The sequence below is a fragment of the Podarcis pityusensis genome (assembly GCF_964106645.2).
Source record: "Podarcis pityusensis genome assembly, chromosome: 2".
NCBI classification, from domain to species: domain Eukaryota; kingdom Metazoa; phylum Chordata; class Lepidosauria; order Squamata; family Lacertidae; genus Podarcis; species Podarcis pityusensis.
This window is the reverse complement of record NC_138029.1, coordinates 111,680,590-111,708,328: the sequence shown is the minus strand read 5'-3', so window position 1 is coordinate 111,708,328 and position 27,739 is coordinate 111,680,590. Positions and strand designations below refer to the sequence as shown.

General features: G+C 43.9%; 1 protein-coding gene and 2 long non-coding RNA genes across 5 annotated transcripts; 1 reads left to right on the top strand and 2 right to left on the bottom strand.

Annotated features, from left to right (window-relative positions):
- The first annotated feature begins 320 nt into the window (after positions 1-320).
- Positions 321-4,270, top strand: LOC308470185. The gene is made up of 2 exons (XR_013982232.1): positions 321-3,109; positions 3,184-4,270. It is a non-coding gene; the product is annotated as an uncharacterized lncRNA (long non-coding RNA).
- A 591-nt stretch (positions 4,271-4,861) lies between these two features.
- Positions 4,862-12,709, bottom strand: LOC308470164. Its single transcript, XR_013982207.1, has 4 exons — positions 12,326-12,709; positions 9,738-9,848; positions 7,977-8,075; positions 4,862-5,537 (listed from the first exon to the last, which is right to left on the bottom strand). It is a non-coding gene; the product is annotated as an uncharacterized lncRNA (long non-coding RNA).
- Positions 12,710-17,464: 4,755 nt separating this feature from the next.
- On the bottom strand, positions 17,465-24,305 carry LOC308470750 (zinc-binding protein A33-like). 3 transcript variants are annotated; one of them, XM_080994164.1, is made up of 4 exons: positions 24,102-24,305; positions 22,711-22,812; positions 21,478-21,573; positions 17,465-18,225 (listed from the first exon to the last, which is right to left on the bottom strand). In XM_080994164.1, the coding sequence occupies exons 1-4, from the start codon at positions 24,184-24,186 to the stop codon at positions 17,702-17,704; spliced, it is 807 nt and encodes a 268-aa protein (XP_080850290.1). In that variant the 5' UTR covers positions 24,187-24,305; the 3' UTR covers positions 17,465-17,701. The 3 variants fall into 3 exon arrangements, with proteins under 3 accessions (XP_080850290.1, XP_080850291.1, XP_080850289.1); XM_080994165.1 differs by lacking the exon at positions 22,711-22,812; XM_080994163.1 differs by lacking the exon at positions 24,102-24,305 and having other exon boundaries at positions 22,711-23,072.
- Positions 24,306-27,739: the final 3,434 nt, after the last annotated feature.

Sequence of the window (27,739 nt, the reverse complement as noted above, 5' to 3'; positions counted from 1 at the left end):
ACACACACACACACAGGCCAAGGTGAAGGTACAAAACAGACCAAACTGAAGTGTGGGGTGAAAGAGGCCACACCTTTATTGTCTAGAGTGATGTAAGCAGGGTTGGCATGGCAATGGAGCTTTAATAATAATAATAATAATAATAATAATAATAATAATAATTTGTATACCGCACAATACTCACAGATCTCAGTGTGGCTCACAACATAAAATCACGGTAAAAATGCATAATAAAAACTTCAAAAGAGCAACCCAAGAGTGGTTATTATTATTATTATAAATTCTAAATTATTATTATTAATTAAATTTGTATACCGACCTTCATTCATAGATTTCAGGGCTGTTCATGCTGCCTGAGTTGTTGTTGCCATGGATATTTGCTTACATATGATAGCAATCACTGTTGTTATCCAAGTGATCCTGTATGATTCATCCATTCAGAAATCCCTATCTGGAAATTCTACCTGCTTCAGTCAGTTAGCGTCCAAAACATTTACTCAGGATAATTAACAACAGGGTGGAGAGTAAAGGAAAATCCCATCTGTGCAACTCCACAAGATCTCCTGAATTAAATGAAATTGGATTTTTCTAGCAGGGTGTAGACAGAGAAAAGAAATCAATGAGTTTTTATTTAGGTCATTGAAGTATTGTAAGATAAATGAACTCAGTGTGGATGCATGGTCACCTGCAATAGTCACACATAGGATTCCATTCCATTTGAACACTGTTCCTATTATGTGGAAGCAGGGCTTTTTGTTCAAGGGGAACTCACAGGAACTCAGTTCCGGCACCTCTCAGGTGGGCACCATTGCCATTCTAAGAGAATGAGGGAGATGTTCATGGTGAGTTCTGGTGCCTCTTAACTGTGGAAGCCTACAGGGAAGCAACTAATGGGCATCCAAAGATGGAGCCAACTTCATATATATATATTTCAAATTTACATTTTGGAATATTTGTTTAAACAACCTTAAACCAATGACTTCCCTTCTTCTCTTTCCGTGGTTCAGTTTGCATACCATACACCCCTGCATATTCTATGTAAGCTAATCCATTCAGTATTCCATTGTTACATCCATCAAAACTTATTTACGCTGTTGAATTTATCTTAATGCTGCCAGCATTTTTAAGTATACACAATTTTCACCCATATATTCCATAGGCATATGTGCTTCTCATTCTCTTCCATAGCTGTCAACTTTTCCCTTTTCTTGCAAGGAATCCTATTCGGAATAAGGGAATTTCCCTTAAAAAAAAAGGAAACATTGACAGCTATGTTCTCTTCTTCTATATGTTAAATCTGCTAGCTGCGCGTATTCTATCAGTTTAAGTTGCCATTCTTCTTTGGTTGGATCCTAGCTCATTTTCCATTTTGGGGCTACCGAAACACCGCAGTGGTGGCATACATAAATAACATTTTTTTGACACCTGGGAATTTCTGACTGAATTATCCCCAACAGAAAGGACTCTGGGGTTTTTTTTGGGTGGAGCAGGCCAGGAGCACTGTCCCACCTCCCAGTAATTTCATGCACCATTTGGGCAGACGAGATTTATGTTTATTTATGTTGCAACATTTACCACCCACCTCTTTGGAGAGCCAGCGTGGTGTAGTGGTTAAGAGCGGTAGACTCGTAATCTGGTGAACCAGGTTCGCATCTCCGCTCCTCCACATGCAGCTGCTGTGTGACCTTGGGCTAGTCACACTTCTTTGAAGTCTCTTAGCCCCACTCACCTCACAGAGTGTTGTGGGGGAGGAAGGGAAAGGAGATTGTTAGCCACTTTGAGACTCCTTCGGGTAGTGATAAAGCGGGATATCAAATCCAAACTCATCTTTGCCCGACAACAGCCCCGCTTTCAAATATGGTCATTATTAAATGCAAACTTATACACACTAATAAGATACTTTTCGAAGATGACTTATGAAGGCTGTTGGGGTGAAGGGATGCACCAATGTTGGGAAAATGTCCTTTTCCTAGGACCTCAGAGCAGACCCAGGAAGTAGGCGTTGCCACCCTGAAGAACAGATTCCTTCACAAGGGCAGAGGAAACACTGTGTGGCACTTGCAGGCTTGCACACATAGCGGGAGCATCACCCTGGTTATTCATCACACAGAGAAGAAGAAAAATGGCGTTGCAACTTGTTTATTTATTTCATAAAATGTATACACCGCTTGACTGTAAGGAGAAACTTCAGTGCAATTTACAAAGAGTTGTTCAGAGGGGCTTCTGGGGCTCAGATTTTTCTGAACAGGTTGTTTCTGAATATAAGGAACTTGCAAGTTTTCCAAGCTCCCGGAAAAGGAAGATTGTAGTCGAAAACATGCAGAGTCTATGTAACAGCCTTGTCTCAGTAAGCGCTGGAACCTGCCCTCATATTTCTTTATGTTCTCCATGGTGCTTTCCCCTCTGCCTGCACAGCGCTAGCAAAGCTGCCAGGTCCACAGAGTGACCATTTGTGGACGGAAGTTTGTGCTTTCTAGATTCTCTGTGCTATTTTTAAAAAACTGTTTTCTTTTTTTCTTTTTAAAGTCCTTTCTCTCACTTTCAGCCATTTCGCTTTGGGATTCAAGGCTGCTTCTTTCCTCATAGTGGGGACCTTGGGACGTGTTTGTGGTTTGCAAGGAGATCTTATGACAGCGCTGGGGATTCTAGGAACCTCTGGCTTCTATTTCTTTCCTTGGAAGTCAAACCAGTTGGAGCTTTTCAAGTCACCATTGAGAGCAGACATGGCTGGGAGGAACTGGCTTTTCATCGAGTCATTCTGCATTTCGTCAAGCGGCTATGGGGAATTCCCCATCTTCTGACCTCATCCCATCCCCCAGGAAATGATAACAAGTCAACTGCCTTACTGGGTTATTAGGAATCTAAATTAGATGAGGATTACAAGGAATTTTGCGTACTACAATGTATAAACAACAAAGGTGGAGTCCAGTTTGTACTCTTGTGCAGAAATAGGGAGCCCATGCCCCTCAGCTGTAGCTGAACTTATAATAAGAATAATAATACAGGCAGCCCTCTATCAGGAGGATTAAACACTTGATGTTTTTATTATGTTTTTAGATAAGCCGTAAGTCGCCCAGAATGGCTGGGGAAACCCAGCCAGATGGGCGAGGTATAAATACAACAACAACTATTATTATTATTACCCCACCCATCTGACTGGGTTGCGCCAGCCACTCTGGGCAGCTTCAACTCCCTGACCATTGGCCAAGTGCCGCCTCAGGGCTGATAAAGGGGGGGCACTTATGCCTTATCAAAAACGAGGAAATGTGTCACCAGACAAAGAGGATACTGATTTGCATAAAATTGCATATAGGTGCAAGTTTAGAAATTTAAATTGAGAAAGGTAGGTAAAGGACCCCTGGACTAAGGTTAACAGATTTTTTTCAATGAATCCGGGGGGGCCACTTTTCAACTTCAACGGATTTTCTATGGGGACTGATTTGTAAATCTGGGGACTGTCCCCGTGAAACGGGGATGTCTGGTAACCTTACCCTGGACGGTTAAGTCCAGTCAAAGGCAACTATGGGGTTGTGGTGCTCATCTCGCTTTCAGGCCGAGGGAGCCGGCGTTTGTCCACAGACAGCTTTCTGGGTTATGTGGCCAGCAGGACTAAACCGCTTCTGGCACAACAGGACACCATGACGGAAGCCAGAGCACATGGAAACACCGTTTACCTTCCCGCCACAGTGGTACCTATTTATCTACTTGCACTGGTGTGCTTTTGAACTGCTAGGTTGGCAGAAGCTGGGACAGAGCAACGGGAGCTCACCCCATTGTGGGGATTTGAACCGCCAGCCTTCTGATCAGTAAGCCCAAGAGGCTCAGTGGCTTAGACCACAGTGCTACCTGCTCCCATATTAAATTGAGAAGCATTACACCTTGCCCTAGTGGGGAAGACTGGGAGCAGGTGATCCATGTCCCTGCTCAATCTGCTGTGCAGGCGAGGACTCTGTTGATAGGCTACTTCCTTCTTAGGGCTCTTTCTCCTTGGAACAGTCAGCCCTTCAAACAGGGGACATCTTCAAATAGAAGCCTGTCCTCCAAAGGCTGATAGGACTTGGAGCCCAACACTTTATGAGGGGCTACAGGCACCCCACCCCTGATCTAGCATCATTTGCTAGTCATGTATGGAAGCCCACTAGAGCCTTCATACACTTCCTGCTCCTTGTTTGGAGAAGCACTTAGCAGGTCACTAAGTATACCTGGCAGGTTGCGAACACTGTGGAGGCCTGGTGTTGGCACTGGACATGAGTAAGCCTAGCATCTGGGGCCTAGATGGCTTTCAAAGTCATCAAGTAGCTCAAACATTTTGCAGCTTGGCCAGTATTCTGTGCAACTGTATGTTGGGATAAAAACCAGGCATTTATTCAGAATGTCAAACAGAACTTCAAATAGTACATTTTCTGTGTGGGTCTAGTAGACAGAGGAGGGCAACCAAAATGGTCAAAGGCCTGGAAACGATGCCTTATGAGGAACGGCTAAGGGAGCTGGGCATGTTTAGCCTGGAGAAGAGGAGGTTAAGGGGTGATATGATAGCCATGTTCAAATATATAAAAGGATGTCATATAGAGGAGGGAGAAAGGTTGTTTTCTGCTGCTCCAGAGAAGCGGACACGGAGCAATGGATCCAAACTACAAGAAAGAAGATTCCACCTAAACATTAGGAAGAACTTCCTGACAGTAAGAGCTGTTCGACAGTGGAATTTGCTGCCAAGGAGTGTGGTGGAGTCTGCTTCTTTGGAGGTCTTTAAGCAGAGGCTTGACAACCATATGTCAGGAGTGCTCTGATGGTGTTTCCTGCTTGGCAGGGGGTTGGACTCGATGGCCCTTGTAGTCTCTTCCAACTCTATGATTCTAAGATAAGTAAAGTAGCCGTGCCATGAGTGATACCTCCTTAGTATTTATGAGTCTGTGGTTGAGTGGCTGGGCCATAAAGTATATTCTTGTATGTCTTCCAGAGCTATAGAGTCTGGTTTCAGACCCTAGAAGAACAGCATTGGGGTGCTCCTTTCTCTCATGGATGGACTGTGAGCTCCCCATTCCACCCATAAATCAAGAACCAGGCATGGACCTTTTCCCCAGAGAATTTTGCTTTCGGAAAGGTAAAGAGATGGGCATCAGTATCACCGTCAAAAAATCCCACCAGGCCCTCCGAGTAGTCCAGGGCAACCCGGATCCTACTTGGGTGATGGCATAAGGACAAATTCGTCCTAGGATTGTCAGTAATTGACTGGTACTGCCCATCAATACGCTGTACCGCCCAGTACCCTCCCTCTGGTGCAAGGCGAATTGCCCCATTTCTGTTTGCATCCTCCCTCACAATTCCCACACCCCACCAACTGCCCCCTTCCACCACTTCCACTTCCCAGCAAAATTTCCCCGAGTTGATGCCCTGGTGGCTTAGGACGCTCGCCATCACGTCATATCTCAAGGGACCGGCAGACACATTTTGCTTCATGCCTCTCCATTTCACACTCTTCAGATCTTCTGATACGTAGAGCTGGGGATGAGCTGTGCTTGGATCCAGAGTCAGATTTGCTGTGAAGAAAAGAGCAGAGAGAGGGAAAGGAGTCATAACCCATTGAACATTGGCTTGCTTTTATCAGCCATTTAAGAAATAATAAATATTATTAGCAGCCCTCTGGTTAGAGGTCAACATGAATTTACATTTATCACTCTTAAGCTGGTGGTGTTGGGAACCCACTTTATTAACAGTCCTGGAAGCAGGTAATAATCAGGTAATAATTAATTCAGATTTTTATGAAAGTGATACTAGGTTGTCTAATATAAAATAAAAGTGGGACATGCAACCATCTGTTTCAGTGTGCAGATGTCCTGTTCTGGGTTGCAATCAGCCAGTCAGTATTCTGTGTCCACTGAGCAAGCAGGGCCGGATTTACGTATAAGCTAAACAAGCTATCGCTTAGGGCCCCACTCTCATGGGGGCCCCAAAGAAATTTAAAGGAAAAAACAACTGGATGTACATTTCCAAAATATAAGATAAAAAAATAAAACCTACATACAGCAACTGTGTTTCGTGTTGTGTAGGCCCCATATTGGGTCCATAAATTACCATATAGCATATATTCAACACAACAAACAGCAACAATTTGTTGTTGACAAAGGACAGCTGGACATATAAAGGGCCCCATCACCTTCAGTAGCTTAGCGCCTCGTCAAACCTAAATCCGGCCCTGCTCAGGTCTCATTATTTTATTTTTTGTTGCCCTACTTGGAGTTCCCCCAAGCCTGCTGATACTTCCATTTTGTGCATGGATGGTTTTGTGACATTATGGTATACATTTGGAGTATATTATTAGCCTAAAGGATGGTTAATGGCTGTAGTTTATAACTACAGCCATACAGCTAACAGTCATGCAGAGAACATATAGTGGGGCGGGGTGGGTGGGGCTTCAATAGTAAAACATTAGGCTTCAAATAACTTGATTGGTTCTCTCCCCACCCCCTAAGCTTTGAACTCCAGGAGGTCTGACTACTACTACCAATGTTAAGACTAGGGGCTTGTCCACACTGGAATGCTCCTGAATGAAGGAGGGTAGCCTTTTCAGGAAGTCTATTTCAGGTTCACTTAGTTTCTCATTTTCCTAATCACGTTCTGCAAAATCAGTCTGCAAAATTTCTTAAAAAACGAAACAAGACAAGTCATCGTGAAAATTCAGAAGTGAATTTCTCCTAATATACATATAGTTTTGTGTGCAATTTTGCCTATTCAACACAACTTTGCAAAGCAATTCTCCCTAATATAACACATTTTTCTGTTTGTTTGTTTGTTTGTTTGCTAATGTATGCATTTTTATACACATCACTTTGCAGGAAAACTGCATTGCAAACTTCAGAGAAATGTAAATTTTGATGGATGGCTGTATTTTGGTTTGCATATTGCTTTGGAAAGTTTGCCTTTGAATCCAAACAGAATTCAATTTCTCCTTCATCTCCGAGTGGTGACCAAAACTTTGAACCTGCTTTTTAAAATAATTTTTATTCTGTCATCATGGGCAGCTGCCTCCTCTGCCCTAAATGATATGAATCTCTTCATCCCTTCCCCACTTCATCCCATTTTGAATTTTGCCCAGAATGCTCTCTCCAACCCAGGGGAATCCAAAACAGGTAAAAAGAAGAAAACTCCTACCTTACATATCTAGGGGATACTAGCCTAATTTCTAATGTTAAGTGGCAATTCAGGGCTGATTCACATTGCCATTTGCCCTGCTGCTTTCTCCCAGGAAAACCTGGGAGCACAAAATCAGAACTAATGGCAACCGGGTTTTCTGCAGGTTGCCGTTTGTTCTGATTTACAGTGGTACCTCGGGTTAAGTACTTAATACATTCCAGAGGTCCGTACTTAACCTGAAACTGTTCTTAACCTGAAGCACCACTTTAGCTAATGGGGCCTCCTGTTGCTGCTGCTGCGTCACCGCTGCATGATTTCTGTTCTCATCCTGAAGCGAAGTTCTTAACCTGAGGCACTATTTCTGGGTTAGCGGAGTCTGTAACCTGAAGCGTATGTAACCTGAAGCGTATGTAACCCGAGGTACCACTGTAGCACTAAAGAGTAGGGGGAGGCAGCAGGGCAGAGGCAGAACTGCTTGGACCCATGGGACACACAGAAAACCACTTGTTTTCTAGGCAAAGGGCAAGTTGAAGTGTGAGTGAGCCCTCAGTCACCAGAGGAAAACGCCTGTAAGAAAAAGCAGAGGGACAACCCTTGCTTTACTATCAACTTTCAGACTCAGGCTTCCATTCCCTGCAGACTTCTCTGGTAAGCAATGCTGAACACAGTGGGACTTTTTGAGTAACCATGCATGAAGTTTTGAGTAACTATGCATGAAGTTGCATTGTCAGTGACTTTCAGTAAGTCATGAGGCTGCTTTGGGTTGAGTTTTACTTCCACATTTTGTAGATCTTTTAAACCAACAACAAAGAGAAGCAAATATGTAGTTCAGGGCTGGGGGTTACCTGTTGTGCGCGTCTTATCCGAGCTGCAAGGGACACATCTTTTCAGGCAACTCCGGATTTGGTTGTGTGGAGGTTTGCTGGCAAAAATGTCCTGGGAAACTTAGAAAACAGTTCAACTTTAGAGAATTCCCATCTGTTTACAACGTTCGTAATTTGCTGTCATTGAGAGAGTTTTGTCGAAAACTCATTATTGGCGGAATCTGTATTTACTGTTTTTTCTTCTTCTTAATCCTTTATTATTTTATTCACATAATATACATTCTTTACAACAAACAACTCCAAAATAAACAGACAACTCCAAAAGAAAATCTTATGTAACAAAACCATAAGTCTCGTGTTTTCATTTACACTGATCTCCTCCCTGATACCTTTACTTGATATTTCTTGCTGCTTTCCTTAGAGAATCTTTATAAAAATTAAATCTCTTAAATCCTATTCCAGTCTTTAGCAATTTCAATTAATCCCTTCACCTCCCTCCCCCACAGCCCAGTACTTCCCTCCACCCGCGTGCGATCTTCTTTACCTACTATTATTTTTGTTATTGTTGCGTTACTCACTTTATTTGTTATACCATCCTCAATATATTATTATCCTATCTCCTTGCGCCTTTTAAACTTTTGCGTTGTATTTATTGTGGCTACTTTGAGTTAGAAGGTAGAAGAGACAATCCCTCAACATTTAACAGTAAAAAATTCAACACTAAGGGCTGTACCCAATGTTAGTCAAACTCAGAGTAGATTTTTGAAATTAATGCACATGATTAGCTGAGTTCCATTAATTTCAATGGCTCTCCTCTGATTAGAACTCAGTTGGAGACAACCCTAAATTTGATTGGCTTTCCTGCTTATGTGGGGATTAGGGATAAGTATGCTCCATTTCAGCTTTACTGACATTCAATCATACTGTTGTATGTGGATGATAACAAAGGAATGAAGAAAGAAAGAAAAATCTGAATTTCGATTTAGTATGCATTTCCCCTGAAGCAGACAATTGCTTTTCAAGCATTCCCCTATAAAATATGCATTATAATAGTAAGGTAAAAGGTAAAGGACCCCTGGATGGTTAAATCCAGTCAAAGGCGACTATGGGGTCGTGGAGCTCATCTCGTTCTCAGGCCGAGGGAGCCGGCGTTTGTCCACAAACAGCTTTCCTGGTCATGTGGCCAGCAGGACTGAACCGCTTCTGGCGCAACGGGACACTGTGATGGATGCCAAAGCGCACAGAAAGGCCTTTTACCTTCCCACCACAGCGGTACCTATTTATCTATTCACACTGGCGTGCTTTCAAACTGCTAGGTTGGCAGGAGCTGGGTCAGCGCAATGGGAGCTCATCCTGTTGCAGGGATTCGAACCTCTGACCTTCTGATTGGCAAGCCCAAGAGGCTCAGTGGTTTAGACCACAGCACTACCCACGTCCTATATAACACAGAGATGCACTGCATAATCCAATTTGAGCCACATAATTGCACTGGGAGGAAATGGATGTGGAACCTTCTGCATTGCTTCAGAGGTTGATGGGTTAGGAAACTGGCAGCACCATGGGTGGTGGTGAGGAAACTGACAACCCCAGAACACTTTAGGTATCTGGGCAATGGGATGAATATTATTTTTGCTCCAAAACAAAACTTCATTTTATTAATATTGGGGGAAAGCAAGGGAGAGGGGCTTGGTTCCATTTCACATATATATCACAATTGTGTATTCATTGCATGACCCCCCCCCCAAAAAAATCCCACCCCACACATAAACCTGAAAGCCTTACGTGGAATCTTCTTACTTGGAAGACTAAGGAAAATAAGAACAAGGACCAGAGCAACATTCCCTGCCAGAGCAATGCTGAAAGCGACTTTCCACCAGACATTCGAGGAAGAACCTGTAACATTGAAGGTAGAGACGAAGTCCAGCGTTAGTTTCCCTCTGCCTTGCATGAAAAGTGGGGTGGAGATTGGTATTTGTCATCTGTGAAGTTGGGAGGGAGACAATTTTCTGCTGCTTTTGGAGGATGGGAATATAACACTGCCCCCTTGCATTTAAAACATTTATTTATTTATTTTTAATGAGATTCCAATGAAGAAGAGAAGAGAAGAGTTTGGATTTGATATCCCGCTTTATCACTACCCGAAGGAGTCTCAAAGCAGCTAACAATCTCCTTTCCCTTCCTCCCCCACAACAAACACTCTGTGAGGTGCGTGGGGCTGAGACACTTCAGAGAAGTGTGACTAGCCCAAGGTCATCCAGCAGCTGCATGTGGAGGAGCGGAGACGCGAACCCGGTTCACCAGATTACGAGTCTACCACATTGGCTCTCGCACCACACTGGCTCTCAACACCACACTGGCAATGAAACATCAGGAACAACTTTCTGACAGTAAGAGCTGTTCAACAGTGGAACGCACTCCCTCTGGAGGTTGTGGAATCTCCTTCAATTGAGGCTTTTAAACAGAGGTTGGATAGCCATCTGTCATGGATGCTTTAGCTGAGAGTCCTGCATTGCAGGGAGTTAGTCTAGAGTACCCTCGGGGTCCCTTCCAGTTCTACAATTCTACGAAATGTTTAAATTTTGGTTTTGCAAAGCATCCAGATCGCTACGCTGCTGGATGGACTATTTATACATTTAACAAACAAGCGTATCAAGCAAGCAGATGTTGACCCTGTCTTGCTCTTTGTCACCCATGCGGTCTGATGGGAGGAAGTGCTCCATAACCAGGAAGAAGAAAAAGATGGAAAGCAGCAGTTTTGACATCCACCCGCAACTTCCCCCAACAAGGGTATTTTCCTGAAGACATAAGGAAATTAAGCTGTGTGCTATTGTGTATTTTAAAAGCATATGAAGTATAAACTAGACATTTTCCCCACTCTTCAGTTGCTACATTATTAGGAACCAACTACTCAAGAACTCCTACTTTGAAGAGTTGTGCAAGTTGGCACAAGTTACCGTATTTTTTGCTCTATAAGACTCACTTTTTCCATCCTAAAAAGTAAGGGGAAATGTGTGTGCGTCTTATGGAGCGAGTGCAGGCTGCGCAGCTATCCCAAAAGCCAGAACAGCAAGAGGGATCGCTGCTTTCACTGCGCAGCGATCCCTCTTGCTGTTCTGGCTTCTGGGATTCAGAATATTTTTTTTCTTGTTTTCCTCCTCCAAAAACTAGGTGCGTCTTATGGTCTAGTGCGTCTTATAGAGCGAAAAATACGGTGCTTGGGGGATAAGCCCCATTGATTTGAGACCCTTGTTGAAAACAGTGAAACAATCATTTTATTCGGTGGGACTGAGTCATGAATCATTTGAGGTGGAAATGGAAATTTCCAAATGAGCAAGTGACAAGTATATCTCAGAAAGACATCTCTCACACAAGTGGCAGCAAAGGTTGATCTACTTCAGGGATAGCCAATGAGATGCCATCCAGATGTTGTTGGACTACAATGCCCATCATCCCTGACTACTGATGATGCTGGCTGGGGCTCATGGGAATTGTAGTCCAGCAACAACTGATGGACAGCTCCAATTTCTTATTAAATTGCCCCCAAAGATGCAGAAACCCCACCAAAGTCAACATTCTATTGTCCACAGAAACCTTATTTGCATGCAGACTGGTTGCCCTTTTAAAAAAAACAAAAATAAAGGAGGAAGAAGTTAAAGAAGCAATGATTAATAGTCAAAGGACTTTGGTTTTACCATTCAGATGAATGTGTGGGAAAATTATGGACTAAAGACCTCAGGTATAAAAGGGGAAAACTGGATGTACATTTCCAAAATATAAGATAAATAACAAATAAAATAAAACCTACATACAGCAACAGTGTTTTGTGTTTTCTAAAAAGTAAAGGTTTAGGACCCCTGACAGTTAAGTCCAGTCGCAGACGACTCTGGGGTTGCGGCGTATAGCATATATTCAACACAACAAACAGCGACAATTTGTTGTTGACAAAGGACAGCTGGACATATAAAGGGCCCCATTACCTTCAGTAGCTTAGGGCCTCATCAAACCTAAATCTGGCCCTGCGACACCACCTCATTGGAAGAACGGTGTGCTCTAAATGCAACAAACCAACAAATAAATCCCATTGAAACCAAGAGAACTAGTTAGTCACAGTTAAAGCCCTGTTGTAAATACCATTTTTTTTGCTAGATGAGATGAAGACACACTCAAAACGTTGCCACACACACATATAAAATGCAAAGCACATTCCACATTTTAACATTTAAGAAGTGTGTGTGTGAATCCAATGGAAGAAGTTCATAACAACACTTCCTAAATCTTGTTTACAGGTGATGATTAAGTTACTGCAACCGCTGCCCTGCTTTTTGCTTTATTTGTAAAGGTCAACTGAGAGATTTCCCCCCAAACAATACCTTTGGTGCACTTGGGAAGTGGTGTGGTGCACTGTTGCTGGCTTTTCGGGTCTATTTGCATATATCCATCTTCATCTTCCATCTTTCCGAGCCCTTGTTAGCTGCCGGCGCAACACTCTTTAAATAAGGAATTGGCAGTTCCTCAAGGTTCAGAAAACAGCTGGCCTGTGCAATTACAGAAAGTTACACAACCAGGCTTGCAGTTTGCCAGTTTCATTCAGCTGGAGTCTGACAAGTTTATTTCTTCGTTAAAACTTCCTGTGGGCATCGGATGTCTCTGGGCCCAAATCCGGCCTGCAGGTTCCATCCGCTTCTCCTTCCTGATCTGCTCTGGTGGAGCAGGAATCGAAGTGTGCATCACAGCAGTTGGGGAAGAAGTCAGATGACTGGATTGGGAAAGGATCTGGAGGGAGGGAGAAGCTGTGGTACCTGTACTTCCTGCTACTGATACAGAACACATGTTCAAGTTGTGAACATGCAACACGGCACTGTTGGTGACGGAACAGTCCTTGATCATGTCAGCTGCTGTACTTCCCTTTGGATATCCCTCTTTTGCAGTGACTCAAGCAGCTGCAGCTACAGACTTCAGATCCTTTACCCATACAGATTATGGGCTTATCCACACTTACCTTGCCTCCAGTTTTTCCAGGCATGGTCCATGCTTCAAAGGTCTATGTCCAAGCACCCTTCCCGCCCCCCAGCCCGCCCACCAGAGCTTTCCCCATAAAAACCTGCTCTCTAAAACTCAGTTGGAATAAATGTCAATTCATACAGAGAGAAGAGACAGTGGAAGAAGACTGGAAGAAGTTTAAGGAATATTTGAAATGGCAGATGAAGATGATGGACTATATGGAACTTGCCGAACTGACTGGGAGACTCCGAGACCAGAAAGAAGAGACGGTGGAAGAAGACTGGAAGAAGTTTAAGGAATATTTGAAAAAAATATGTTAATATTTAAACCTTAGAATAGCTTTGGAAGTGGATAGAGGCTGTAGGGTTAGAAGTAGAAGATAGGGTATTTTAAAATAGTATTATTTGTAAGTGATAAAATGTGAAGTTATTTTAAGTGTGATTAAAAAAAAAAGATGGTTAGAAATTATGATGTATGAAAATCAGATAGGTGGGACTTGGGGAAGCCCACTTAACAATTTTTAGAAAAATGAGGATATGACAAGAATTTGTTCGTATTGTTTGTCTTTTCTGTTTGTGTTTTGTGTGTGTGTTATAAAATGAATAAAAAAATTTGGGGGGAAAAGGAATAAATGTCAATTCATGGAAAACCAGAATTGACATTTGCTCCGATTCAGCTTTAAAGAGTGGATCTTCGCAGGGAAAAATCAGGGCAAAAAACCCTCAACAACAATGTTTGGACATGGAGCATTAAAGAGTGGACCTCTTAGAAAGAGCGGGGCAAAAGGTAAGGGTGAATAATCCCTTACACACAAGGTCCCATAAATCCTGCTGCTGCTGAACATGGAGGCTCCTTTTAGCCCACAGCATCATCTTCCATAGATTGGGTCTAATCTCCCAAACAACCTCAGGTCCAGATGCTGATAGCGGCCTTCCAGGCCTCCCTGATTGGCCCTTGGAACTCTCCTCAGGCCACAAGCTATATCCTTGCTTTCATAGAATCGTAGAATCATAGAATCTTGGAGTTGGAAGGGACCCCGAGGGTCATCTAATCCAACCCCCTGCAATGCAGGATTGTCAGCTAAAGCATCCATGACAGGTGGCCCTCCAACCTCTGCTCATAAAACTCCAAGGAGGTTTGCACCCTCCTAGACTGTTTCTGCCTGGCTCAAATGTATCCTTGAACTACAATAATATTTCTTGCTTGCCTGAATAGAGAGAGATGTGTGAGTCAATTTCTTACTCCACCCACTTTTACCCCTAGCCCCACCCACCTGTCAGGAACGAGCCAGCTCCAAGTGGAACTTTACAGCCAGCTGCAGAATACGGGAAGGAACAGAGAGGTTTAGATTTGACGCAGGCTGAGCAGAGGCCAGAGCTGCCAGCGTCGACTCCCTCTGACCTTGGATGCCGGTTTCCAAGGGAACAGCTGAGAGCAGGCTGAAAGACAGGATCATGGCAATGAAAATAATAATTAGAGTTGGGGCAATAACACAACCCTGTTTAGCACCTGATCCCACTGTGAATGGTTCACTTTGCGAGCCATTGTTATCTGCGATTGTTGCTGTCATATTATCATGGAGGAGTTGAAGGATATTCAGAAATTTATCTGGGCAGCCAATTTTCAGAAGGACAGATGGGGCGAATTTTGTGGCATGGAATTCCATTATGCATTCTAGGCATTGTGGAGGAATCCAGCACTGGGAAAGTTAGCTGTATAGTGAATGCTCAGAGCGCTTCTGCGTGAGTGAGCAGGCCCCTTCTGAACCAGCCAAGCAGGTAACAAGGGTGTGGCTGAGTTGGGTGACTGCCTGCCTAACTGCGATTTCCTGGCAGTGCAAATGGAGGTGTGACTAGCTTAATACCAGGAGTGTGAATTTTCACGGTCTGGTTGGTCGATTCATCCTTTAAACATTGCAAGATTGTAGCAGCCAACACCAAGACTTTCTTCCTCCCCTCCCCCTTTATTTGGATACAATAAATTCATAGACTGCAAACACCCTCCCATCAGATATCAAGGAGATAAACAACTACTTGAGCTTCAGAAGACATCTGAAGGCAGCCCTGTTCAGGGAAGTTTTTAATGTGTGACATTTTAATGTATTTTTAATCTTTGTTGGAAGCTGCCCAGAGTGGCTGGGGAAACCCACCAGAGGGGCGGGGTACAAATAGTAAATTATTATTATTATTATTATTATTATTATTATTATTATTATTATCTTATTCTAGGCTGCATCCACAGAAGTATAGTGTCCCAATCAAGGGAAGTAATAGTACCACTCTATTCTGCCTTGGTCAGACCACACCAGGAATACTGTGTCCAATTCTAGGCACCACAATTTAAGAAGGATGTTGACAAGTGGGAACGTGTGCAGAGGAGGGCAACCAAGATGATTAAGGGTCTGAAAACTAAGCCTTACAGGGAAGGCTTGAAGGAGCTGGGTATGTTTAGCCTAGAAAAGAGGAGACTGAGAGGAGATAGGATAGCCATCTTCAAATATCTCAAGGGCTGTCACATGGAAGATGGAGCAAGATTGTTTTCTCCTGCTTTGGAGGGTAGGACCCGAACCAATGGTTTCCAGGTACAAGAAAGGAGATTCCAATTAAACATGTGGAAAAACTTTCTGACAGGAAGAGCTGTTTGACAGCGGAATGGTCTCCCTCAGGAGGTGGTGGCCTCTCCTTTCTCAGAGGTTTTTTAAGCAGAGGTTCAATGGCCACCTGTCATGGATGCTTTAGCTGAGATTCCTGCAATGCAGGGAGTTGGACTTGATGACCCATGGGGTCCCTTCCAATGCTTTGTTGTTGTTGTTGTTTTAGTTGTGTCTGACTCTTCGTGACCCCATGGACCAGAGCACGCCAGGCACTCCTGTCTTCCCCTTCCAACGCTAAAAGATGCTATCTCCCCATTCGCTTGCCAGAGCAAGAACATAAGAAGAGTCTGGTTGGATCAGCCCCAAAGTCCATCTATATTTCAGCATCCTGTTCTCACAGTGGCCGACCAAATACTGATGGGAAAGCCCCAAGCAGGTCCTGAGAGCAACCACACTTGCCCTGGTGATACCCAGCCATTCATGCTTCTGACCATGGAGAGAACATAGCTAAGGCTATCCATGAATTTGTCCAGTCTCCCTTTAAGGCTGTTCTTTATTTCTGTAATCCACCCACCAAGAAACCTATGTGTTTTTCCTAAAGAAGTAGACAGATGTAGATAATAACTGGATTTTATATTTTGGAAAACGGGAGCCCGGCCATTGTGTGTTTCATCTTACCAGCAGTCCATGGTGCAACAGGAAAACCCCACAGAATCTCATTTGAATGTCTGTCTCGACTCCCACACAAGACTCCATAACATCAGCCAACACCAAGGCTTTCTTCCTCCCCTCCCCCTTTATTTGGATACAATAAATTCATAGACTGCAAACACAAATTGTTTCAGAGAGGTGTGCCTATTAAAAACAAGACGGTGTTGCAAACAACAGAGATAAAAATCACAAATCTTATGAAGAGTTCTTGAGGAAATTGAAAACTTGCATGCTGTTTTGTGGCATTTGGGTTTGCCTGGTAAAGGAATAACTGTCATGTCAGTTTAGGGATATGAAGGGCATTCCTGTATGAGAGTCCTCCAGGCCATATACTCCAGGCTCTGTACACACTAAACCATGGGTAGGCAAATTAAGGCCCGGAGGCCGGATCCGGCCCAAGCGCCTTCTAAATCTGGCCCGCGAATGGTCCGGGAATCAGCGTGTTTTTACATGATTAGAATGTGTGCTTTTATTTAAAATGCATCTCTGGGTTATTTGTGGGGCATAGGAATTCATTCATTCTTATTTTTTTCAAAATATAGTCTGCCCCCCCCCCAAGATCTGAGGGACAGTGGACTGACCCCCTGCTGAAAAAGTCTGCTGACCCCTGTAACTAAACTTTTAAAGCACATTTGAAACACATCAAAGAATTCCGGGCACCCCTCACAGATACAATTCCTTGCATGACATTAAGAGATGAGAGTGCCCATAATTCTTTGAAGGCAATGCGTTCTGAATGTGATTTAAAGGTATAGTGTCCACAGAACCAGAGAGCGGTTTGAGGCCTTTGAACAGCAGGGTCGAGAGACTCTGATAGCATCAAGACAGTGGTTCATAAACTGCCCCACCCCACCCCCCATGGACAGTAAGAGCAGTTCAACAGTGGGACAAACTTCCTTGAAAAGTGGTGGACTCTCCTTCATTGGAGGTTTGTAAACCTTGAGGTCATTTCCAACTTTACAGTTCTATCATTCTATGACACCTTGAAAAGTGCTGAAGGTCTTGGCTGGCCACTTTTTCTGCCTGTTGTGCCAATTGCAAGTCCAAGAATTCAAATCGCAATACAACACAGCATAAACAGCGACCATTTTTCTTGGGGGTTCCGTTCCCAGCCCCGGCCCCCCCACGCAAAAGTGCGTTCCATCCCATGACACCCCACCCCTATTCTGCCCCACCCTGCCCCCATTACACCCCCGTTCTGCCCTCTTCTGGGTCCAAAAGGACTCACACGTTAGCAACCATGCATCAGTTGGACACGCCCAAAATAGTCACCGCCTGTACAGTATAAGAAATAAAAGAAGCTATAATCAACAGGACTATTTGATGTGGTGGATGTTCTGCCAGCCATCTTCAACCACAAATCCAGATAAATGCTATGGACCACCTGAATGATGATCATGGACCACAGCTTGGTAACTCTTGATTAAGATGCTCCTTTCTCTCATGGATGGACTGTGAGCTCCCCATTCCATCCCTCAATCAAGAACCAGGCATGGACCTTTTCCCCAGAGAATTTTGCTTTCGGAAAGGTAAAGAGATGGGCATCAGTATCACCGTCAAAAAATCCCACCAGGCCCTCCGAGTAGTCCAGGGAAACACGGATCCTACTTGGGGGATGGCACAAGGACAAATTAGTCCTAGGATTGGCAGTAATTGACTGGTACTGCCCATCAATACGCTGTACCCCCCAGTACCCCCCCTCTGGTGCAAGGAGAATTTTCCCATTTCTGTTTGCAGACTCCCTCACGATTCCCACACCCCACCAATCGCCCCCTTCCACCACTTCCACTTCCCAGCAAAATTTCCCTGAGTCAATGCCCTGGTGGCTTAGGACACTGTCCAACAAGTCATATCTCAGAGGACTACTGTTCACACTTTGTTTCATGTATCTCCATTTCACACTCTTCAGATTTTCTGATACGTAGAGCTGGGGATGAGCTGTGCTTGGATCCAGAGTCAGATTGGCTGTGAAGAGGAAAAAGAGATCTCAACTTTTGGGGAAGGTTTTCAGGCAGGGTGGAAGGAGAAAGAACTTGCCCATGTGAAGACCACCTGGTGGAAACCCTTACACATATGGTTCTTAATTTAAACTATATGCTGATCTCCGCCAGCAGTTTCTAGATCAACTCTGCATCCCCAAATGGAAAACAGAGTTCGAGGTCATACATTTTCTATTACTGGGGAATGATCAGGAGCTCACCAAGTTAGTGGCTAAATATCTCTACAGTGGTACCTCGGGTTACATACGCTTCAGGTTACAGACTCCGCTAACCCAGAAATATTACCTCGTGTTAAGAACTTTGCTTCAGGATGAGAACAGAAATCGTGCAGTGGTGACGCAGTGGCAGCAGGAGGCCCCATTAGCTTGGATACAGCTCATCAGGCCCTGGAGATTTGAATTCATTTAAAGTAGCTAGGTGTTCCCTTACTACCTCTTTTCCTATCTTGGGCTGCAGCTCCCTCCTCACATCATTTATTCTGTTATCACCTGGTTGGGTGAAGACAGGGGCAAAGTAGGTGTTAAGAAGTTCTGCCTTTTCTCTGTCAACCAATAGCATTTCTCTGTGTTCCCCACACAGAGGACCTACCACTTGCTTCTTCTTCCTCTTACTTCAGACATAGCTGAAGAAACCTTTTTCATTACAGTGGTACCTCGGGTTAAGAACTTAATTCATTCTGGAGGTCTGTTCTTAACCTGAAACTGTTCTTAACCTGAAGCACCACGTTAACTAATGGGGCCTCCTGCTGCCACTGCGCTGCCACTGCACAATTTCTGTTCTCATCCTGAAACAAAGTTCTTAACCCGAGGTAATATTTCTGGGTTAGAGGAGTCTGTAACCTGAAGCGTATGTAACCTGAAGCGTATGTAACCCGAGGTACCACTGTATTTTTAACCACTCTTGCAAGCCTGAGTTCATTCTGAGCTTTAGCCAGCCCGACTTTCCCTCTGCAACTGTTGGCTACTTGTGTATACTCCTCCTTTGTGGTTTCCCCTTTTTTCATTTCTTATACATGTCCTTCTTAACTTTCAACTCATCTGTAAGCTCCTTATGCAGCCACACTGGTTTCCTTAGATGCCTCCCGCATTTCTTTCTTGTTGGTATTGTCTGCATTTGGGCCTTCACTATTTCTCCTTTTAGAAACTCCCATCTTCTCACTGAGTATTTCTGACCACGGGATCACACCCAGTAGCTCCTTCAGCTTTCAGAAACTGGCCTTCTTAAAGTCCAGAGTGTGAGTCCGACTACACTCAATTTCCCCTTGCCTCAGTATCCTGAAACCCAGGAGAACAGCATCACTTCCTCCCAAGTTTCCAAGCACTTCCACTTCATCTATCAGTTCCTCCCTATTGGTGAGGACCAGGTCCAAAATAGATGATCCCCTTGCTGGTTCTTCCACCTTCTGGGGAATGAAATTGTCAATGATGCAATGGAGGAATTCGTCAGACCTTACACTTTGAGTCCCAACAGATATTGGGGAAGTTGAAGTCCCTCATGGCTACTATTTCTCTCCTTTTTGAATGTTTGGTAATCTTCTCTAGTAAGGCACCATCTGAGTCTTCAGTCTGGCTTGGCAGTCTATAGCAGACACCCACAGTAAGATCACTGTCGTTTCTCTCTCCTACAGTTTTACCCATATACTCTCAATCTGCTTTTCATGCTCCAGTTCATAGATTTCATCACAAGTGTACACATCCTTTATGTACGATGCTACTCCTCCTCCCTTCCTGTTTGGTCTATTCCTTTTGAACAGGCTGAGGTTCAAAGAAGAACCAGAGAACTAAAAAACACCTGGTGGATAAATAAAAGCTCAAGAGATCCAGCACTTAGCCGACACTCATGATGCACAGAGTTTCTTTGAAGCCACAAAGACCATCTATGGGCCAATAAATCATGGCATATGCCCTCTACGCTCAGCAGATGGTAGCACACTTCTAAAAGATAAAGAAGCTACTGCACTGCGCTGGAAAGAACACTACCAACATCTCCTTAACTGCAACTTCCCCGTAGCTGCTGAGGGCCTCTCACAAATTCCACAAAAACAAATTAGAGATGAGCTTGCAGTATCTCCAAATCTGGGAGAGTTGTGTGCAGCTATTAACCAAATGAAAAACAAGAAAGCCAGTGGACCTGATGGGATACCTGCCGAAATCTTCAAAGTGGGCGGAATGGAACTTACAGAACAACTTCACAAGCTCATTGAAAAAATATGGGAAAGAGAAGAAATCCCAGCAGACTTTAGAGATGCCAAAATTATCAATCTCTTTTAAAAAAGGTGACAGAACTAATTGTGGAAACTACCAAGACATCTCTCTATTAGCTGCGGCTGGCAAAATTCTTGCAAGGATCTTAGCAAACCGTCTCGTAACAATATCCAAGGTGACCCTTCCTGAATCCCAAAATGGTTTTCGGCCTTCTAGGGGGACAGTGGACATGATTTTCACCGCTCAACAGCTTCAAGAAAAATGCAGAGAGCAAAACCAACCCCTGTATATGGAGTTTATTGACCTGACTTAAGGCTTTCAACACTGTAAATAGTAACACCCCGTGGACTGTCCTTCTGAAAATTGGCTGCCCAGATAAATTTGTAAACATCATTCGGCTCCTCCATGATAATATGACAGCAACAATCGCAGACAACAATGGCCTTTTTTTTTTAAAAAAGGGCTCTTTAATCCACACAGTTATAGGAGCATCAACTGCAGCTACAGTAAGCCGGCCTGTCATATTGCATGACGCGGTCCGAGCCACAAAAGCCAAATTATGCTATCAGACCAGACTGACACTCAACCACATCCTCCTATGTCTGCAGAAGAATGAGACCATAGTGGCTTGGGGTGTGCACAGGTATTGTCCACAGAGCTAAACCGGCGTGGAACTGATACCTTCCTATATCTGCATTTGATGAGTGGGAGAGAACTGAGAGTAGGCACTACACTCAGAAGCTGGTTACTATCGCAGTGAACAGCGCCATCAAATATTGCATTGAAAGCTGGCTGTCAACAGAAAGCGAAAAAAGATGTCCTAGCATTGCGCTCGCTGTGGGTGGAGGGAGTTTCTAAGACACTACCAATTCACATGAACATTTTATCCATTCCCAAATGTGGAGGGGCCCTTAGCCGGGTCACTTCTGCACCTGGAGTTGAGTTCTGTATCTGGTGCCAAAGTGGTTAGATATAATGGATGCATCTGAAGTACCAAAAGGTCAGGGGGTTACCTGTCACATGGCTGTTAGCTGATCTGCAAGGGATGCATTTTTGACGGCAACTCTGGATCTCATGTGGATTCGTTTTCTCAGCAGGAACCTTGGAAGCTTAAAAAAAAAGCAAAAAAAAAAAAAAGCTTGGTGTCAGAGCAAGGCTTTCATCCATTTTGCCGTCATGCAGAGAGCTCTTCTTATGCATAGAATGTCAGTCTGTCTGTCATCCAAAAGACATCTTCTTATTTAAGGTGGTGTCCACAACAGAACTCTGAAGCACATTCAAAGCATGCACACCAAAAAAGGAACCCTGGGAGCTGTATAGTTTACCACCCACAGAGATACAATTCCCAAGCACCCTCAACAGACTACAATTCCCAAGATTCTTTGTGGTGGACGGCTGTGCTTTGAATGTACGGTGCTGTGAGTGCAGTGCTATTTTTCTAGAAAAAGAGGTGCTGGAACTCACCATGAACACCTCCCTTTGTTCTCTTATAAGGGCAATGGAGCCCACCTGAGAGGTGCCAGAACTGAGTTCCAGCTGAAAAAAAGCCCTGCGTAAATGTATGGTGTGTATGGAACCCCGGTCATAGACCTACAGAGGAACATGGAGAGGATTGGCTAGGAAATAATAATAATAATAATAATAATAATAATAATAATAATAATAATTTACTTATTACTTATCTGGTCGAGCCTCCCCAGCCACTCTGGGTGGCTTCCAATATTAAAAACACAATAAAACATCAAACACCCCCCTTTGTTTTCCCTTATACAATGGTACCTCGGTTTACGAACAGTCCTGTTTATGAACTATTTGGTTTATGAACTCCGCAAAACCGGAAGTAGTGTTTCGGTTTGCGAACTTTACCTTGGTCTATGAATGGAAGCTGAAAGGTGGAAGGGCACTGGCAGCGGGAGGCCTCATTAGGGAAAGTGCGCCTCAGTTTAAGAACGGATTTGGTTTAAGAACGAACTGCCGGAACGGATTTAGTTCATGAACCGAGGTTCCGCTGTACATGGGATCTGTTTCTCTTTTTTGTTTGTGACTCACCATGTTTGATGCACATATAGTTATGTACTTTTTGAACTTCCATTTTTTCAAAAAAAGAAAAGAACAACCATGCCAGCGCAAAACAAAAACAAAAACCTTAAAAACTTCCCTTCAGTATTCTTGTACATAGTAGGCTGGCGTTTGGGTTTTAGCCCTGGCTCCTATTTTTAGACTACATGATGAAACTGTACAATTACCCGACAAGATCATGAAGATCAAAATGCACTTCAGAGCGACGCTTGCTGCCAGCAAAACCCCCAAAACCATTCCAGGCCAGAAGAACATGGAAGAAGAACGATCTGTGGAGAACCAAATGGTGTGAAACTCAGCAATACAGAAAGTGTACATGAAACCTTTAGCAGCCAATTGAGAGCTTTCATGATCTAAGGGCACATGGTGGTGTAACTTGATCTGAAGTTGAAGTCGGTCCACATCTGGTTCGTGACTGAGCGGAAATAAGCAGCCTACAGTCATAGTACACGGGGCCATTACAGACAGTGGCGCAGCTGAATGCTCCACTACCGGGGGTGGAGAGCAGGCGGGGGCGTGGCTGGCCACCCGCGAGGGCGTGGCACGTGTTTTGGGGGTGTGGCGTGCTGCCTGTGGGGGCATGGCACCCGCCGCCTGGCATGTGTCCAGGGGGGCCGCCGCGATGGCACCCTACCGGAATAGTGGTGCCGGGGGCGGTCCGCTCCCTCTGCACCCCCGTTCCTCCATTAGTGACCACAGACCCCACAGCCATCAGGATCCCCGGACGGTGAGCTTTCGTTTCTTTAAAAAAAAAAAAGCATCTGAACCTCCTAAAACGAACGTTACGAAAGCATGTATGAAGGTCGCCTTCCAAAAAATTTCTGTGAAATGAAACAGTTGCTCCCTTTTAGTGTTTTTAGTCAATGAGTCAGAGCTGTGACTAACACTTGTGTGCTTTGTACACCAGGCAACAGAAGTCCTAAAGAGGTCCCTTAAGAGCTGCTGTCCCTACCCACCAGCTGCGACCCTTTTGTGCAGTTCTTCTGCGTTTGTTTCATTTTCTAGTTCTTGGAATCTCTGTAATTTGCCTCCCCCCCCCAGCAACCAGGAGGCATCTTTCCCCCGGTGGCCCAGGGGCCAGATCCAGCCCAATCACCTTCTAAATCTGGCCCGCGGATAGTCCAGGAATCAGCATGCTTTTACATGAGTAAAGTGTGTGCTTTTATTTAAAATGCATCTCTGGGTTATTTGTGGGGCATAGGAATTCATTTTTCTTTTTTCTTCCAAAATATAGTCTGGCCGCCCCCCACAAGGTCTGAGGGACAATGGACTGGCCCCCTGCTGAAAAACTTTGCTGACCCCTGCTATAGCTAGCTACATCTGGGACAAGTAACTTTCTTTATGCTCACCTCAGCTGAAAATAAACAACAGCCATAACCCTTCTCCTCCTCATTTGACCTTCAACTTCTCACTTGTCTGTCAAGTACTTGCCCTGTGCCTTATGTTTGTTTTTCTGTTAATGTATTTGCAAAATATTTGTTCTGAAACTTAAAAGAAAGGCTAGCTAGCTACATCGGTTGAAAACCAAAAGCAATATTTAGAATATTTTGATCCATACCTTTGGCCTGAGTACGAGGTGGTAGTGCAGGCAACTCTCCTCTCTCTGGTCCAGTTGTCCTTTGCTTTTCATTCGCCATGTTCATCAACTATTTGATCTGACTTATTCGCTTAAAGAGCACCACCCTCCAGAAAAGGAACTAATGATTCCTCAAAGCTCTGAAAATCTGATAAACGTCAGGAAAGAACCCACACAGGAAGTGGTCATACAACTCTTAAATTCAACTCTTTTCGGGACGAGCCAACCTCTGACATTTCTCACCAAATTTGCTCAGTTATACAAATTTTGAAGGGATATCATATTACTTTAAACCAGGGTTTCCCAAACAGAGGTCTCCAGCTGTTTTTGCACTACAACTCCCATCGTCCCTAGCTAGCAGGACCAGTGGTCAGGGAGGTGGGAACTGTAATCCAAAAACAGCTGGAGACCCACATTTGGGAAACCCTGCTTTAAACAGTCTGGAATGTGTAGTTTGTTAAGTTTGCTGAGAGTTGTTAGGAGACCCCTATTCCCTGCACAAAGCTACTATTCCCAGAATGATTTAACAATAAATCCCTCTTCCCAGAGAACAGGGCTGGCCCTACCATTAGATGGAGTGAGGCAGCTGCCTTAGGCAAGAGACTTGAGTATCATAAAACTCCATCAACTTTCAATTTTAATTTAATTGTGTTTAATTTTTCACTCCCAGAAAGACACGCTTGTGGGATTTTCTGCCTTATGTGCCAAAATAACTTGCTATTTTGCACTTTGACTTTAAGAGCAGAGTGGGAGGGGTGACATTTTTGTTCTTCCTCAGGTGGCAAAAGGGCTTGGGCAGCCATGTCACCAGAGGTCCTTTTCTGGATGTTTCCTTCCTTGGAAGTCAACTGATTGGCTACAGTGAGAAAGTGGCACCTTCTCTCCATTCAGTTGGTACCTGCTATTTTGGCAGTTTAAATGGAATTTTTCCCCATTCACCCAGGTTTTTCCTTTGTGGTACGTAGAGAGGCTGAGTTATTTTCACATGCTATTTTTATCTAGCTGTTTCTGGTTTCCAGTTCTGCTGTTCATTTAATCATTTGTTTGGTGTTATTTATCTATTCACAGCGGGTGGCACTGTGGTCTAAACCACTGAGCCTCTTGGGCTTGCTGATCGGAAGGTTGGTGGTTCAAATACGCACAACAGGTTGAGCTCCTATTGCTCTGTCCCAGCTCCTGCCAACCTAGCAGTTTGAAAGCACAGCAGTGCAAGTAGATAAATAGGTACCACTGTGGCACGAAGGCAAACGGTGTTTCCGTGCTCTCTGGCTTCTGTCATGGTGTTCCCTTGTGACAGAAGTGGTTTAGTCATGCTGGCCACATGACCCGGAAAGATGTCTGTGGGCAAACGCCGGCTCCCTCAGCCGGAAAGCAAGATGAGCACTGCAGCCCCATAGTCGCTTTGTGACTGGACTTAACCGTCCAGGTCTCCTTTACCTTTACCTCATTTAATTAATTGTTGTTTCTTTCTTATTAAGATGATTTAAAGCAAAACATAACAAAACCACAAAAACAAGTCATGGGATGCCTTGAGACCTGTGTCTAAAAATAAATAAATAAAACGATGGCCATAAACTTATTTCAACAAACGTGATTGTGACCTATAATAAGCAGATTTAAAATTGAGATTTATTAATTTTTTTAAAAAAGTAGTATTCATCCCAGGGTGATGCTTTGTTTCTAATCCACTTCTGGGATACTTTTTTATTCAAGAAGATAGTCATAAGATGAATATGGCAGGGAGTCAGGAGCAATCTGTTGGTAAAGGTAAAAGTAAAGGTAAAGGACCCCTGGACGGTTAAGTCCAGTCAAAGGGCACAAGGAGAAGGGGACGACAGAGGACAAGATAGTTGGACACTGTTCTCGAAGCTACAAACATGAGTCTGACCAAACTGCAGGAGGCAGTGGAAGACAGGAGTGCCTGGCGTGCTCTGGTCCATGGGGTCACGAAGAGTCGGACATGACTAAACAACTAAACAACAACAAAGGACCCCTGGACGGTTAAGTCCAGTCAAAGGTGACTGTGGGGTTGCAGCGCTCATCTCTGCTTTCAGGCCAAGGGAGCCAGCATTTGTTCACAGACAGCTTTCCTGGTCATGTGGCCAGCATGACTGAACCGCTTATTGGCACAACGGGACACCATGATGGAAGCCAGAGCGCACGGAAACATATAGCATACTGGCAGTTGTGGGACTGGAACCAAAAGTGGGTGGAACGAGAGGTGGGGACGGGGGACGGGACCATGTCACAGCAAGCTTGTCTGCAGGCACCATCAACAGATCTTCATCCAAAAATCTAAATGATGAGGGTGGGATGTAAAGGAAGAGCAGCTTCTCAGATACCCTGGTTCAAAGTGGTTTAGGGCCTTATATACCAACCGTAAAACCTTTTTTTAAAAAAAAATAATAATATTTATTAAGATTTGAAAGGTTACAAAAAGGAAAAATAAAAAAACCAGCATATTAAGCAAAAACAGAACATCACATCACAATATGGAAAAGAAAAAGAAAAAGAAAAAAAATACAATGAATCTTCCCATAACTTATCTTTCATTTACTTATTTCCTTGACCTCCTCACACCTCCCTTTTTTGTATTCTAGTTCAGTTAGCTGTTTCAGCAAATCCTTTCCATCTTTTCCAGTTTTTGTCCTATATTTTATCTTAATATAATGTAACTTTACCTTCCCTCCTTTCACCATTTAACAATCTGTTTTTTCTTAATCCTTTATAGCATTTCTGCTAAAACCACATTACTTCATTCCAACATCCATCTAACATTCCTTAATGTTTCTGTAAATAAACTTTAAATTTCTTCCAAACTTCTTCCAACCGTAAAACCTTGAGTTAAATTTGGTAGCAAATTGGTAGTCACAGCACACTTGGTAGTTCAGCTGGTAGAGCATGAAACACTTAATCTCAGGGTTGTGGGGTCGAGCCCCATGGTGGGCAAAAGATTTCTGAATTCTTCAAACAGACGCATTGCCTTTTTATCAATATGCAGCACAGTTGGGCACTAGCTGCAAGAAGGGCAATCCATTGTTTGGTCTGAGCAGTGGAAGTTTCAAGCCAACATTGGAGGCCCTAAAAGCCAGTGCTTGAAGATCCCACTTCTTTTAAATGGACATAGTATCCCATTTCTTCCCCCCACTTACCCTTTGAAATCACCCCACTTCCTTTTATGTCATACTTTAGGCACCTCTTGAGAGCATTGTGTGTCTCTTTTGCAGTTGCATTCCAAATACCGTGGACGCTCGGGATGCGAACATGATCCATACAGGATGCACGTTCTCAACCTGCAGCGTCCGCAACCCGTAGCGGCATGTCTGCGCACGTGTGGGTTGTGATTCGGCGCTTCTACGCATGCGCAAAGTGCGATTTAGTGCTTCTGCGTATGTGCGACCGCCGAAAACCCAGAAGTAACCCGTTCCGGTACTTCTGAGTTTTGGCGGTCTGCAACCCAAAAAATCACAACCTGAAGTGTCCATAACCTGAGGTATGACTGTATTTTATTGATGAAAAAGCAGACAATTTAATGTATTTCCTGCAGATGGCACTGTGGATCTTAACACAGTGTGCATCTTTAAGTAAAAGACATTTAACTAATTTACCTCAGTTGGTGC